The sequence below is a fragment of the Podarcis erhardii genome (assembly GCF_964252035.2).
Source record: "Podarcis erhardii genome assembly, chromosome: 6".
NCBI lineage: Eukaryota > Metazoa > Chordata > Lepidosauria > Squamata > Lacertidae > Podarcis > Podarcis erhardii.
In genome coordinates, this window is record NC_138510.1 from 89,660,670 (window position 1) to 89,677,199 (window position 16,530).

At 42.5% G+C, this 16,530-nt stretch overlaps 2 protein-coding genes across 6 annotated transcripts in view; one reads left to right on the plus strand and one right to left on the minus strand.

Moving 5' to 3' along the window:
* The window catches only part of TRMT1L (tRNA methyltransferase 1L), a 23,407-nt gene extending 22,800 nt beyond the window's left edge, over positions 1 to 607 (plus strand). For all 4 annotated transcript variants that reach the window (XM_081865878.1, XM_081865880.1, XM_081865876.1 and 1 more), the window contains exon 17: positions 246 to 607. In XM_081865878.1, coding sequence (XP_081722004.1) covers positions 246 to 356 — 111 coding nt within the window. In that variant the 3' untranslated portion in view covers positions 357 to 607. The remainder of the gene's footprint in view (positions 1 to 245) is intronic.
* The window catches only part of RNF2 (ring finger protein 2), a 17,184-nt gene extending 2,879 nt beyond the window's left edge, over positions 1 to 14,305 (minus strand). For both annotated transcript variants that reach the window (XR_014157409.1, XM_081866121.1), the window contains exons 1-6: positions 14,094 to 14,305; positions 5,003 to 5,091; positions 4,179 to 4,339; positions 1,898 to 2,113; positions 1,009 to 1,281; positions 614 to 785 (exon numbers count right to left, since the gene is read on the minus strand). Coding sequence is in view for 1 of the 2 variants with exons in the window: in XM_081866121.1 (XP_081722247.1) it covers positions 614 to 785; positions 1,009 to 1,281; positions 1,898 to 2,113; positions 4,179 to 4,339; positions 5,003 to 5,089 (909 nt within the window). In the remaining variant the exon portion in view is untranslated. The remainder of the gene's footprint in view (positions 1 to 613; positions 786 to 1,008; positions 1,282 to 1,897; positions 2,114 to 4,178; positions 4,340 to 5,002; positions 5,092 to 14,093) is intronic.
* Between the last annotated feature and the right edge of the window lie 2,225 nt (positions 14,306 to 16,530).

The following is a 16,530-nucleotide window of genomic DNA, read 5'->3' on the forward strand; positions in this document are numbered from 1 at the left end:
TTGGTCTCAAAAATGTCCGCACCCCTGGTTTAAAAATAACTACACAAATAAGGATAGGCTCAAAGATGAGCACTTGTTAGTAACCATTCAGAAAGCATTCCAGATGAGCAGAGATTTGAATCTGGGATTTCTTCAAATCCAAGCTCAACATCCCAGCTGCTATATACCACATGCTCTCTTTAAGCAGTATGACCATGTAATTATTTACACTGATTTTATACCAATGTTGTGCTTATTTTTCCTAGTTCACAGGCCCACTTCATACAAGTTGCATGATCAGCCTCAAGAGGAACAGAAGTACATCAAAATCCTATTCAGAAATTCCGCACATTCTCCCTTTAAGTCATTTGCCATAGCAGATCCATCTCTGACATCAACAGGGCAAGCAAAGGGGTGCCTAGGCATGCTCACCTGAACACAAGTAGGTGCCCCTTTGTGGATGTTCTGGAGAGGATGCAGGGCTTTGGCAGCAGAGCCAGGAGATGTGGTCTTGCTTCCCTTCCATGCATTTAGCCCTGTGCATGGAGAATTTCTCAATAGGACTCAGGTGTATCTTAAAGCTGTGGCACTTTATTTTCTCCCAATTATGGTTTTAGCTGAATCAGCTACTCACAGTAAACTGGCCATTAGCTGTAGCAATATAAATTGTGTACTGCTTCTCACTGGCTGTTTCAAGATTCATCTGATTTGACTCTCCTTTGCTTCGGAGTTCTTCCAAGGCCAATCTCACAGCTAGGTACTTGGACAAGTGATCAACTGTGGCATTGCCAGAGGTCTTTATGTACCTGCAGCAAGAACAAAGACAACCCATGTACAAAAATAAATAAATGACTGCAATTGAAAAACATCCACAAGCAAAATGATCCAAAATATAGTTAAAGGGCAGCAACTGAACAATTCCAAGAGCTTGTCCTGAATAATCATATAGCACACACACCCCTTCGCAAAAGACTAGATCACGAACGTACACAACACCTTCGGAAATTAGGGACAAAAACCACTGCTTACCTTGTCTGTGCACTGTCATCATTTTCCATTAATGTAGGATGGGGTCGGAAAACTAGTTCTATTTCACTTGCACCATCCAATACTGGGTCTATGGCAACTGTCGTATTGTTATTATCCAATTCTAGCCCAGAATCATCGGATGTTTTTGTCCTTTTGTTACTTGGCCCAGCTTCTTGATTACTGTGAGTTGAAGCATTACTACAATGCGAGCTGTCACCATTATCTTCTGCCCCACTGCCATTCTCGATCGGTTGCTTCTTGCCTCTCTGTAACCTAAGAAGCATACATAACATGTTCAAGTAAGTCATGCAACCTCTTCAGCAAGTCATTTTCAAAGACCTCACACAAGCTATCAAAGATATGAATAAGACTCCCATGATCTCAAAACAAACTGCCAGCTGACACAATCAATGCAGAACCACCGTTTAGCATGTTCCACTATGGAAGAATTAAGTTTCTCAGATCCAAAACAAAAACATTCATATGGAACTGAAGCACAGTGCAAGAATGCCAAATGTAGAAAGGCATGACTGGTGCAGAGGTGGACTCTAGAACCCCAGATATCACTAAAACAGATTTCCGTTTTCCTGCAGAAGCTCATTAAATGAAACGAGCTTACTAAGCTTAGTCTGTCATCTTCCAATTATAGACAAAAATGGGCAGGATCATACATAACACAGATTAATCTCCCTTGCAGAATAGGAACCATTTAGCTCACTTCTGTCTACTTGTAACAGCAGTTCTCAAAACCTAAACAAGTATCTCTCACAACTCTGGTAGCATAATTTTTAAACTGAAAACATGGGTTTGAGATTGAAAACCCAATCACTAAGATGCACCTCCCCACACCCTCCAATTTCTAACTCCCGATTACTTGGGAGTCTCTTACCTGTTCAGGGCCTGGATTTTCAGACCCTCCTCAATACTGTGGCTCAGAGCCTGCTGGTTATTGTGCTTACTGATCCTTGCTAGAACTCTCTCCTGATGGGCTTCATATTCATCACGACTTGGATAAATTTTACTGATAAGGGCATCAAAGTTTGGGTCCGGTCTCAGTGACCTCTTAGAAACAAGCTTTTTACGGCAAGTAGGGCATTCTTTGTTTCTAAGAAGAGAAAAGGAGAAAAGCAGTTCTACAAGTATGCTCTTCATATCATGCTTTGTGACAGTCTGCAGCCTTGATTAGTCTCTTCTTACTGAAATATGACTTACCAAACCCTTGTCATATTGGATACAGTCACAAACCAGTTTTGCACATCACACAATTCAAGCCCCTGATGCAAACAGATTTGTTATACTCACTTCACAGTTGCTTCTTTTCAGTTACTACTCTTCAGTTAGATGTTACAGGTTTCTAGACTAGTTGGTAAAGGCTAAGCTTATTTCGAGGTATTTCACTTCAGTTCCTTAACTTAGCTGTTGAGTTATTACAGCTAATCCCTCATTAGGTGGGGATTGAGCATAAAGAGACACAATTCCTTACACGTACCCTTCTCGGTCAGAAAAAAACACCAAGAAGTTTCTTGCTGCCAGTGCAGTACCTGACTTGAACCAGTGAGTCCTAGGTTCAAAACTTTGATATGAAGTTCTCTGGGTGACACTGAGTCAAGTCTTTATTCTACAAGTTGGTTGTGATGATAAATTGGGATGGGGCGTCATGGCTAAAGTATTTGAGGGCAGAAACTGGAAAATGCTGAAAGATTCTAGTTCATTCTAGAAGGTTCATTTCTGTTGCAAATATTGTTTTGACCAGGGGTCAGCAAACTTCTTCAGCAGGGGGCCGGTCGACTGTCCCTCAGACCTTGTGGGGGGGCCAGACTATATTGGGGGGGGGAATGATGCAAGAGCACCATGAGCCCTGGTGGCTGCTTACCTGTGTCTTGCGAGCAGCAGGGGTTTGTAGTGGCGAAGGGACGATGAGTGGCACATGAAAAGGCTCTGGAGAGAGGCTGCTTAAAATGGCGGCCGCTCAAGCGCTACCGCTGCTGCTGGCACCAACAAAGCCCAGCCCCCTTCCTTCTCTAGGCAGGGTGGGGAGAAGCCTGAAGGAGGGAGGGAGGTGCCACTGCTGCCGTGTGAGGAAGAGGGAAAGAACGCACACGCTGGTGATCCATGTGGTGTTTCCCAGACCGTCTGCAGGCCAGATCCAGAAGGCAATTGGGCCTGCGGGCCTTAGTTTGTCTACCCATGCTTTTGACTATCTGAAGGTCACGCTGAGCCAGGAGAGATAAATTTGTGCACTCAGCGAGCTGGTCATTCTCTTACTTTTGTTTGTACCTCACATGTTTGCAGTTTTCTCTCTCTCTCTCTCTCTCTCTCTCTCTCTCTCTCTCTCTCTCTGTGTGTGTGTGTGTAAAACAAAGCCCTTTTGCCTTTAGTAAAAGTTTTTCTTTGACTCAGCGTGTTTTGTTACTACATGGTGCATCCACTCCAAATATATGCTTCTGGGACTCCGCCATTCATCAGGACACAGAGCGCCTAGGAATTTTAGGATCCAATCCATCAGGGGGAGCCATGCCCCGTAAACTCCTTGGAGGAAGAACAGAATAAAAATAAAGTACAGAGGTACCTCAGGTTAAGTACTTAATTCGTTCTGGAGGTCTGTACTTAACCTGAAACTGTTCTTAACCTGAAGCAGCACTTTAGCTAACGGTGCCTTCTGCTGTTGGCATGCCGTCGGAGCACGATTTCTGTTCTCATCCTGAAGCAAAGTTCTTAACCTGAAGCACTATTTCTGGGTTAGTGGAGTCTGTAACCTGAAGCGTATGTAACCCGAGGTACCACTGTAACTGCAAATGCTTCTCTACCCTCTAATGCTAAACAGTTAAGATTTGGGATTTGTGGCCCTGGCTGGCTGTCAACTTTGGAGAGGGAGGGCAGTAAAGTAAAAGGGTGATATTCAACTAAGCTTTACTGAGAGCAGACGCACTGAAATTAACGAACATATAATCAGAGAGCTGGAAGGGACCACGATGCAGGAATCTCAACTTAAGCATTCTGTTAATTTCAATGCGTCTACACTGAATAAAACCTAATTGAATACCACCTAAAGGTTGTTTTTTTTGCAGGTTCTTTACATTTTACCCAGAATCCCAAGGTACTGCTCAAGTACTATAACCAATCCAGATAGAGTTTAAAAAAAAAAAAAAATCTTGTATCACCATACTTACCCACTTCTCAGGGCTGTGATGATACAATCAGCACAAAAACGATGCAGGCATTCCTTAGTAGTCATGGTGTTCTTCAACATATCCAAACAAATGGGACACATCAGCTCACTGTGGAGGCTTCGTGGTGACACCACTATTTCCAAGCCATCTGTTATTGCTTCCTAATGATAAAAGTTAAATAGAGTTGGTGCTGACCTTTAAAGCCCTAAACGGCCTCGGTCCCGTATATCTGAAGGAGTGTCTCCACCCCCATCGTTCTACCCGGACACTGAGGTCCAGCTCCGAGGGCCTTCTGGTGGTTCCCTCACTGCAAGAAGCCAAGTTACAGGGAACCAGGCAGAGGGCCTTCTCGGTAGTGGCGCCCTCCCTGTGGAACGCCCTCCCACCAGATGTCAAAGAGAACAACAACTACCAGACTTTTAGAAGACATCTGAAGGCAGCCCTGTTTAGGGAAGCTTTTAATGTTTGATGTATTACAGTATTTTAATATTATTTTTTTTAAGCCGTCCAGAGTGGCTGGGGAAGCCCAGCCAGATGGGCGGGGTATAAATAATAAAAATATTATTATTATTATTATTATTATTATTATTATTCTCAAGCAATTGTTTCCTGTTCAAGCTGAAGTTGCTATTTTTTAAAATGCCTCATAATAATAATAATAATAATGAAAACAATCTCTTTATTTCTGGCAAATGCAAATAAGATTTGAGTTTTGTTGTAATGCTCTAGCTGATAAATTAACATTTTGGAGGGCAGTGGGCATTCACATCTTTTGTAAGTTAAGCAAAGATGTTTTTTTAAAAAACACAACAACTCTTTAGTACCTGAGGTGTTCTTTGAAGTTCATACAAGCTGAGCTCCCATGTTTTGCTCAAAGGCTGCGTTCCATTTGTCTGCACAGCCTGAGACATGGCTAGAAGAAAAGAGAAACATGAAAATCAAGCATTTTAAGAGGTCATGCAGATTGGGCATTTTCACAGGTGGACTCATATTTCACAAGACAGGTCAGCAGACAACACCCCTCAAACCATTTCCAGTTCATTTCTCACTTATTTCCTCACGCCGGGCTTGCAAGGCTTGCGGATAGCTTCCTGAAGCCTGGAGAGCGAGAGGGCGTTGGTGCGCACCGATGCCTCTCGCTCTCCAGGCTTCAGCGAAAGCCTGCATTCGCCCCATAGGACGCACACACATTTCCCCTTCATTTTTGGAGGGGAAAAAGTGCGTCCTATGGGGCAAAAAATACGGTATCTACAGAAAATACTAATATACTACTGCAGCTGTCTCCAATATTATAACTAATAGGCATGCCGGAATTTATTATGTCAAAGCAGAAAATTAAGAACATGTTTATGGCGTTAAGTGTCACTAAGCCATAATAAGGTTATTACATTTGTCAGCAGAAACTAATAAGTTTTAATAATGTCATTAGAGCTACACATTTTCTATCACACAAATATGCAAACATCTTCCATGAAGCTGTGCTTAATTTATAAAAAATTATCAGCTGACAAATTTTATAAAAATATAAATGTCCCTTAAGCTGCAATGTTAAAATAAGATTTAGTTTTTGAGCATCATTAATTTTAAAATATTGTTTGTATATGCCCCGAACTCCAGTAGATCCCCAAATCCTATTGCAATACACTGCCACTATATTGTGTAAAGGAGTCTAGTTACCTCAACAGTCATTCGTCAGGCTTCTCTTATTTCAAGTAATGGAAGGATGAAAACCCTCACATTATTAGCAACTAGCAAGCACATAACCGGTGCTGCTCAGGAAGTCTAAGAAACCAAAAATATCAGTGCCGTTTTTAAAGGTTCAGTTCACCCTTGTAGTTCAAAATAATGCCCAACTGTATCCAAAGAATAACTTGCTCCTTGATCTCTGGAACCATTGTGAAAAAATTGGTTACAGTATCGTTAAGAGATGTCCAAATGCATAATAAACAAACAAAACTTTCCAAATTATTTGGTATATTAAGGGAAGTGGAAGTGAGAGAATATGCAGAATGATCCTGTAAGTCATGGGGCAGGACCCTAAAATAACCAGAATCTACAAGTGGGTCATGCAACAAAAACATTGCAATGTGGCATGTTTTCCTGTTCAGCTTGCCAGCCACTTCAGTCCTCCTTGCTTTCAATTACACCCACCCGTCTATCAGTATTTCATGTCCATCAAGAATGTTCAGTTCTCAGTGGGCTATTCTGGGGTCCCCAGCCCCAATGCTTATTTTTTCCTAAAATAGTGTTTACCTCTGGAAATCTTGGGATTTCCTCAACCTCTTTCTTGTACATCCCACTTCTCAGAGTGGGAGCCTACATTAGCTAGGTTACCTCATTACTTCAAATGCATCTAGCTTCCGAAGAGAGGCTTTCAACAGGTACAGAATGATTTTTTTTAAAAAAAATGACAGTGTGGTGTATTTTTAAAAAAATCCTAGACAACATGGAAGCATTACATAGGAAAAAATAAGCAATTCTCAAACTTTTTCTTTTTAAACCCTAACCATAAATAAAATTTCTATGAAATCTGTTTAGCAAACAGATTTGCCGACCTAGCACTCAGTCAAGAACATTTTAAATTCCATTTTCCATACAACATTTATCTTGGCTGAGGTTAGACTGTAGCAATTGCAGCACTTTTCGTGATTTGATACAGACTGACCAGCTCTCTAAGAACTTTCTCTTGTTCCAAATTCTTCTAAAAACCTTTTACTACTCACAAGTGGGGTACAGCAAGATTGGAGGAATGCAACTCCTTCAATAAATCCACACTGTATCACATTTCAAAAGCATTCAACATGATGACTTGTGCCTCCAGAAAGCTTGTAAGCATTAAGGCACACTATCTCTAAATGTTAAGCGTGCATCATGGCTAATCATCAGCAATCTCCTTGACAGAACATGTCCAGCACCCCAAGGACACAAACAGATGTAAATTACCACAACTAGAACACTATGCTGCTTTGGCAGTTAGTTTAGCAACTACTCAGAGCAACACATGATGCGCGGCGGGGAGTGGGGGGGGGGAGAGATAAGCTGAATGGCTGATTGGGTCTGAAAAAGTCCGCTGCAGATACACACCTCACTGTACTGATTGCTGCTAGGGACCAAGGGAGAAATGCTATGGCGCTGCAGAGCTTTTGTTTCCTTCCCACATTCCTCTTCTCAAAGCTCATGAAGCGCACACACTTTGATTATATTCTGAACTGTTGTTAATTTTGTTATTTCGTGTAAGCTGCCCTGCAAGTGGAAACATTGTAGGGTATGGTATAAATGGCTTAAGTAAAATAAAGAATGGCCTCTTCATTTTCCATTTGCCTAGTTAGCCCCATGCCTGGAGAGAGAAACTATATTTGCTTTGTTAGGACCAATTCACATACCATATGGGGCTCTCAGATCAGTTCCCAGTATAAAATATGCACACAGCGGCTTTTATTAAGAACATCCACATATGCAAGTTGTGCTCTTTGCTTTAAAATATAAACAGTGATTGGGAAGCCTTTGGTTTTGTACATTTTGAAGAGGAGGGGAGGGAAGGTGCAATTTATATTATGGAAACCACAGTTAATGCTTGTTTTGTATGAAGTGACCCTTAAGCTTTTATTTATTACATATTATTATTAATCAAATTTGTATACCACTCTTAATTTGAAGATCACAGGATGGCGCACAACATAAAATTACAAAATAAGAACACAAAATGTGCAACAAAATGAAAGCAAGCCAATAACCCCTGCTTCCACAACCACATTTAAAAAGGCATAGATTGTTTAATCTGCCAAAGGCCTGGTTATAGAGAAACATTTTTGCCTGGTGCCTAAAGAAACACTGGGCTAATTAAACAATCTATGGTGGCAACTCTAATTACCCATGCCAAATTTATCTGAATTCTGCTCTAGATGTTCAGTCATGAACATTTTGCCTGAGCTTAAGCAACTGTCCTACTGACCTGACCTACTCATACAAACACCAACTTCTCTTTTTTCCATTGACTGTCAAAGCCAAATGTGAAAAGCAGTAACCCATTCAAGACTGATCCACTTATTTCTCCCAATTAGTTCATAATGGTTGGACAGGTAGATAAGCAGCTACTGTATTTTTGCTGTTTAACACACACAAGTGAAAGAAATGTGTCTGCATTCTAGATTTATGTGATTCAGGAGGAGGAAAGCAAGAGAAGATTGTGAAACTTTTCAGACAAGACTACATATTCTGCATCCATTGCACCAGCAAATATTTCCCAATTATGTTATAATCCATAAATTTTTACAGAAGAGTTCATTAAAAGTGGAGAGCTAAATCATGCCCATTTCTTTCAACAAGCAGTTGTATGATGATGGTAACAAAAATGCTTTGAATATGTTTTAATCACCTTTCTATTTTTAAAAGGAAGTGAACAATAAAAAACAACTAATCATAAAAAATCCAGAAAAAGAGAACAAACACCATTGTACCAATTTAAATGACAGTAAAATGGACCACAGGGTAGGCCATCCTGTTCTGGATAGCAAAATTATACTGTCTTGATACCACACTGAATCTTTCTGCATTTCGTTTTGGAAGCGCCTTACTGGATGAAAAAATTATAGCTTGTAATTGTTTTCTTTAGAAGCAAGGGCAAGAATGTTGCATTGATCAGTCACGATTTGTTTTGAACAGTCTCTCTCTCACTTCCAATACAGTCGTATCTCAGAAGTCGAACAGAATCCTTTCTGGAAGTCTGTTCAGCTTCTGAAACATTTGACTTCCAAAGCGCAGCTTCTGATTGGCTGAAGGAAGCTCCTGCAGCCAATCGGAAGCAGCAGAAGCCCCGTCCGATGTTCAGAATCCAAAAGAACGTTCGAAAACCGGACACTCACTTCCAGTTTTCAATCCTTCAGGAGCCAAAACACTCGACTCCCAAGGCGTTCAGGAGGCAAGGTACGACTGTAGTTGAAGCACTTCTGTATTAGGACTGAGGCACACCACTCTACTCGGCCCCCAATAACCTCACATGCTGTTTCCCCCATAACTCACTTAACTGAGGAGAAGTAAAGATTCATGTAAAGCAGGAGTGAGGAACCTCAGGCTTGGGAACCAAATGTGGCCCCAAGTTTCTGTGGCTGCCTTTGTGACCCTTTACAGGCCATGCCTCTTCCCTAGACTACACCCCTCACTGGTCTGGTTCCACACACTCCTTCAAGTGCTCTTGTCTGGCTTTAAAGTGTCCTGGAACTGTCATAATACCTCCTTTGTCTGGATCTAGGGTCAGATGTGTTGAAACCTCTGGTTTTTGCACAGCCGGAAACATAGCCAACTGTACATGATGGAATGCCACCCTCAGGTTGAAACTGGTGCCTGATATAATGAAAAAACCGACAAGATGCTCTGAAGAATATGGTTAATTCTCTTGCATCATGAGCATGTTTTTCCCATGGGAGAAATAAGACCTTTAAGAGGAGATTTAGATTGGGGGAAATGGCTTTGGGTGAGGAGGGGGTCCCATAGGCACTGTGGAAAGTGATTAATCCTTTTGCATCATGGGCAACAGGGGCTGTCCTGCCCTTGTGGGCTCCCCAGAGAATGCTGGAATAGATGGCCCATTTTATCAAATCCAGCAGACCTCCTCTGTAGTACATTTGCCAATTAGCCATAAGTTATTAACTGAGCTTCCATGTTCACAGGCAGTATAGCTCTGAATACCAGCTACTGGAAACGAACAGAGGGTAGGTCACTGTGAGAACTGCTTGACTAGATGGGCCCCCTTTGGCCAGACCCAGTTGCAGGGCACTTCTGATATTCCTAAGTTTTTAGGATTGTTCCTTTCATGTCCTGCTTGTGGGCTTCCCAGAAGCACTGAAAAGTAGGGTGCTGGGATAAGTTAATTCTTTTGCCCTTTTGCATCCTGAGAATGTTTTCCCCTTAAGACAAACAGAAGATGTGGGAGAGAGTTGTTAGGGGAAATGGTGAGCCGTAGAGAGGTTTACACCACCTCCAATCTGATTCTTCCCCACACATCTTTTAAATAGGGATGGCATCTTGGCTAGCTCACTGGTTGTATGGGAAATGCATCCGGAAGATAAAATATATCTAGGAGTTAGTGGTCTGGCATGGAGCCCTCCCTGCCTCTGTTCCTTCCCCCTCCTTCTCCTGTTAAGTTTTTAATGAGGAATGTTTTGAGAACAGTCTTAGATGTTCTGGGAACTTCACACCCCCACAGCTGCCTAATCAGTTTGGGAGGATAGTGCTGGGTACCTTCTTTCATGTTTGATATGTTTTGAGAAAGTGAGGCTTTGGGAGGGGGTGGCTAATGGATGATCTCCAAGTAGCCAGTTTTGGAAGCCACACAGGCTGTCTATAAAATCTGACGGTTTCTGCAGAGTTTCTCTGAAGCTCATGCATGGACTGATCGGCCGCAGGGCTGTGCAAACTGAGGCTACCTGGGGGAGTCACTTTGACACTTCTTGAGGGCTTCCAAGTGGCAGATTGAAGTGCTTACTTGATATGTATACATTGCTTGCTGTTTTAGAATAAAATCTTAGATCTTCTCACTCACTTGTGTCTTTTGTATTGCTTCTGAATCTCATTTTAAAAGAACCACCTTGCCTTTGGCAAGACGCTGGTCAGATATTGTCAGCTGGGCACTATTATTTGACCACAGTCAAATATTTCATTAAGTTAATTATGCCTGAAGAATGGGCTTTCTGCCTACTTAGCACAAGTCACTTTTAAAGTGACACTTGCCCTTTCTTTGTAGTCACTGTTACTTTGCTTTATTTCTGTTTTAATTACATTGGGCAATATTCAACATTGTGCACATAGAGGACAAGCTCACACATGAATTCTTTTCCTCACCTTTCAGCCACCACTACCCCCATGAAAGCCTCCCTGGAGAGTCAGAGGGGAGAATTACCAGCATTGTGGGATGAGCTGTACACCACTGCAGTGAGAGAACGCCCCAAAATCTGATGGAATAATCCTTTGTTAGAGGAATACAAAACTACCTTCCAATTTTTGAAGATTCCTCCACTCCTGCAACCCAGTGTTTGATAAGTCCCTAGCAGTCCTCTGGAGTAGGTTTTTTTTTAAGGGGGTACTGGGTGCTTCAGAAGGAGCAGGTGGTGCTGAGCCTCTTTGGCTCAAGACGGGGTGAGCTCCCATTGCTCTGTTCCATCTCCTGTCAAACTAGCAGTTCGAAAGCACACCAGTGCAAGTAGATAAATAGGTATTTTACTGGGGGCTTCATGGTAAGGATTCACTGCATGAGCTTGTATTCTACTTGTGCAGTGTTGAATTTCACCCTTTTTAAAAATTGAACTGTAGGTTGACACTGTTGTTCCAGGGTAAATTTCAAAGAGAAATTCAGCAAAACATTAACATTTATAAAAGGTAAAATTTGTTAAAGATTATAATATTGCATTCACTATAACATTTTATGGTTTTGTAATTAGCATAATGTATTAAACCTGTTGATTGATTGGTATAGGCAGGATATTGATTGGTATGGGCAAAGGTACAACATATTTTCTATGTGCTAGTGCTTTTTGACCATTATTTGAATGTTCAGTTGAGCAAATCCTTTTTTGAACAGTCAAGCATTTAACCATGTAAATAGGGTTTTTTATATTAAAAAAAAAACAAAACAAAAAAACCTGCAGGACATCCCATCACAAATCTCCTATCTCTGGTTCAACTACAAATGGAACTAGCTTTGGTATTGTGAAGAAAAAAAACACCAGCACCACCTTAAATGAACACATTATCACAAAGCCATTTTACTCTTCTGATAAGCCTAGCGACACATAAATGAAATGGCATCCTTGTCATATTGAAATACTTTTAGCACTTCTTCTAGTCTAGGTGCTCTGAGCTGGGACACCCCACATTGTCCTTGGGAATTCTGTGAGAACTCACAGGAGACATCCCTTTAAATTTACGGGCCTCTCTCGAGCAAGCATAGTTCTAACCTACCAAGGGAAACAAGAAATCGGCCAAGCAATGTTCTGCAAACAACATACAAGTCAAAACTCTTGAGTCTTCCCTGTGTTTCCACCAAGAGATACTCCAAAGGCACCCTTTAACACCTTCTGCTTGGGTGCCAAGCGAGATGCCACCCTAAAGCACACCTTTTCCTCTTTTAAAGAGACAGTGTACTCCTACGCACCCTCTGTCCACTTGAGAGCCCATGTAATGCTGTTAGCTGCAATACAGCATGATAAGTAAATAATTCCTCTAGAGATCTTCCCATTAATGCAACCAGGGGAACTGGGGCAGGGAGGGCAATGGGAGAGCGGGGCCAACATCTTGAGGTCGCCTTTCCCAAAACGCCATTGTATTGTGCATTTTTGTGTTTTTTATGCCATATTCTTATGCCTGCAAACCACCGGGAAATTTTCATGTGATTTGTATGAATTTAATCAATAAAAACTTAAATAATAATAATATTTTTTTAAAAAATGAGACCACCATCTTCCTACCCCAATTATGATTTGCATCGGATCAGACTGTTCTAAGGCAAGCACGATCCTTCTGTTGTTTCTGCAGCTTCTAAACACCTTGTGCATTGTTAACACGGAAAGGCAGTAAACAAATTAAAAGTCAAATGGAAAATAATAATAATAATAATAATAATAATAATAATAATAATAATAATAAAAGATACAAAATCGAGGGGGACGGGCTAACCGTGCCAGGGAGGGCAGGAAGAAAATCGCGCCAGCCCTTTTCCTCTCCCTTAAATGTTATTATTTTGGGAGAGTGGGCGGGTTAATGGCTAAAGAAAAAGAAGAGGAGGGGGAGGAAAACCGCCACAGAAAAGAAGCATGCAAATTGAAAGCGAAATGAAAATAATAATAATGATGATGATGAAATAAAATCAAAAGGGGGCGGGGAGGGACAACCCTGCCAGGGACGGCAGGAAGAAAAGCGCCTCAACCTTTCTTTCTTTCTTTCTCTCTCTCTCTCTCTTCTTTAAATGTTATTATTTTGGGAGAGTGGGCGGGTTAATGGCTAAAGAAGAAGAGGAGGAGGAGGAGGAAAACCGCCTTGTGTATTGTTAACACAGAAAGGCGGTATACAAATTGAAAGCAAAATGAACATAATAATAATGAAATAAAATCGAAAGGGGGCGGGGAGAGACAACCCTGCCAGGGATGGCAGGAAGAGAAAATCGCCTCACCCTTTTTTTCTCTCTCTTCCTTAAATGTTATTATTTTGGGAGAGTGGGCGGGTTAATGGCTAAAGAAGAGGAAAACCGCCTTGTGTATTGTTAACACAGAAAGACGGTATACAAATAGAAAGCGAAATGAAAATAATGACAATGAAATAAAATCGAAAGGGGACAGGACAACCCTGCCAGGGAGGGCAGGAAGAAAATCGCCCCAGCTCTTTTCCTCTCCCTTAAATGTTATTACAGTATTTTTGGGAGAGTGGGCGAGTTAATGGCTAAAGAAAAAGAAGAGGATGAGGAGGAGGAGGAGGAGGAGGAGGAGGAGGAGGAAAACCGCCACAGAAAGGTGGCATACAATTTGAAAGCGAAATAATAATAATAATAATAATAATAATAATAATGAAGAAATAAAATCGAAAGGGGGCGGGGAGGGACAACCCTGCCAGGGACAGCAGGAAGAAAACCGCCTCAACCTTTCCCTCTTTCTCTTCCTTAAATGTTATTATTGGGGGGGGGCGGATTAATGACAGAAGAAGAAGAAGTAGAAGGAGGAGGAGGAGGAGGAGGAGGAGAAAGACCGTGTGTGGAGGCGAGGAGCAAGCACCCCCACCCCCTTTACACCCGAGTAAACGTGCGCAGGATCCGCACCCCCCCCCAAAACGGAGGCTTCTCCAGCTCCATGTGGGAGGGAGAGACCCCCCCCCACAAAACCCCAGCTGCGCCCCCCTTTCCCGCCTCCCCCTCCGCCGCCTTCTCCTCCTCACCGGCCCCGCTGCTCGCCGCCTCTCGGTGTCCGGCCCGCTCCCTCCCCGCGGCTCGGCTCTCTCGCCCGTCCTCGTTGCCGCCGCCGCCGCCGTCGGCGCCGCCTCCTCCTCTCCCGGCAGCCAGGGCTGAGGCGAGTCGACAGCGGCCGCCCCAGCCCGCTTCTCCCACCACCGCCGACGCCTCCTCCTCTCCGCCTCAGCGAGCGACACAATATGGCGAGCCGCCGCCGCCGCCGCCGCAAAGGACTCTGGGAAGGAAAGGAAAAAAAGCGAGCGGGTGACTTGCTCTCGAACGCGGGGGCGGGGCGGCTCCGGCGGAGCCACGCCCACCAAGCCCCGCCTTCCTCCGTCCCCGCCCGCCGCGCGCCGAGGTCGCCGGGGTGGCGTCGCTTTGCGCTGTCAATTAGGCTAATTGGGCACGTGCTGGACTTTGACAACATGCAGATTTTTGTGTGATATATATATATATATAGAGAGAGAGAGAGAGAGAGAGAGAGAGAGAGAGATAGATATAGATATAGATAAAAACACACACAAAAATATAACACAAAAAAATCTGCATGTTGTCAAGGTCCATATATATATATCTTATAGATTTCTGAGGGTGCCTCCTTTTTAAAAAAAAAAATCAATTTTTTAAAATTAATTTTCCATTTTATTTATTTTTAAATTTCCATAGCACTTTCTATCTTTGATAAAAATCTCTTTTTAAAAAATAATAATTTTTTTATCAAGTACAAATTAGAAAACATACATATTTACAACAAAAGAAAATACAAAGGGGAAAAAATACATATAACCAAGGGGGAAAAAGTTAGAGAATACTTTGCCTCTTTTCATATTTACAGTTATTTATACCTCTATAAAATGCTTTTCACAATAAAGGAGTGAAATGAAAGATAAGATATCAGAAAAAAGAAAAAAAGAACGAAGAAAAAATAAAGAAGTAAAAGAAAAGGATCATAGGTGAAAATTTTTAAAAGTAGATAAGTATTCACTATACTTATAATAAAAATCTCAAAGCGGTTTAAAAGGTAAAGGTAAAGGGACCCCTGACCATTAGGTCCAGTGGTGACCGACTCTGGGGTTGCGGCGCTCATCTCGCTTTATTGGCCGAGGGAGCCGGCATACAGCTTCTGGGTCATGTGGCCAGCATGACTAAGCTGCTTCTGACGAACCAGAGTAGTGCATGGAAATGCTGTTTACCTTCCCGCCGGAGCGGTACCAATTTATCTACTTGCACTTTGACGTGCTTTCAAACTGCTAGGTTGGCAGGAGCCGGGACCGAGCAACTCCCGTCACAGGGATTCGAACCGCCGACCTTATGATCAGCAAGTCCTAGGCTCTGTGGTTTAATCCACAGCGCCACCCGCATCCCAAAGCGTTTTACAGAATATTAAAACAACAGCGGGGCGATGTTCCTCCAGCCTCAAGAGCATAGCTGTCAACTTTTCCCTTTTTAAAGGGAAATTCCCTTATTCCGAATAGGATTCCTCGCAAGAAAAGGGAAAAGTTGACAGCTGTGCTCAAGAGGAACCCCTGTTGGGAGAGTCTGGGCCTCGCCCCCTAGGCCAGTGGAAAGGGCTTTGCAGGGAGCGACATGCCATGCCCTGCAACACCTGCAAAACAATCTGAAGCCCTGATGCAGCCAAGCCCCAAGTCTAACACTGTCTCTTCTGCAACTACTTAAAAATGTCCTGCAAAATTGCTACCTCCGAATATACAGTGGTACCTCGGGATGTGAACGGGATCCATTCCAGAGCCCTGTTTGCATCCCGAAGCAAACGTAACCCATGTCCGCGCGTCTGCGCGTGTCACGTTTCGGCGCTTCTGCGCATGCGTGTGCGGTCTGCGCATGCGCACACAGCGAAACCCGGAAGTCACACGCTCTGTTACTTCCGGATCGCCGTGGAGCGCAAACCGAATTTGCCTAAAACGAAGCGTATTCATCCCGAGGTATGACTGTTGTCACCTTGAGTGCATTGCTATGTTATGTAAGATTATCCAAACAGTTTTGTATATAATTTTTATTAAATTTTCTGTTTTACAATTTAAAATACTCATTTTCACATCCTTAATAATCAATGACTTCCCTTCTTCTCTTTGTGTGGTTCATTTCACATATCATAAATCCCTGCCTATTTTACAAAAACTATACCATTCAGTATTCCGTTATTACATCCATCAAAACTTGTTCACAGTGTTGAATTTATTTTAATGCTGCCAGCGTTTTCAGCTGTACACAGTTATTTCCCATATATTCAATAAATGTTTTCCAATCTTCTCTAAACCTATGTTCTTCTTGTTCTCTTTTTCTATATGTTAAGTCTGTGAGTTGTGCAGATTCTGTCAACTTAAGTTGCCATTCTTCTTTGGTTGGGACCTCGCTCGTTTTCCATTTTGGGGTGATTATCCAAATGGTTTTGGACCAACAAGT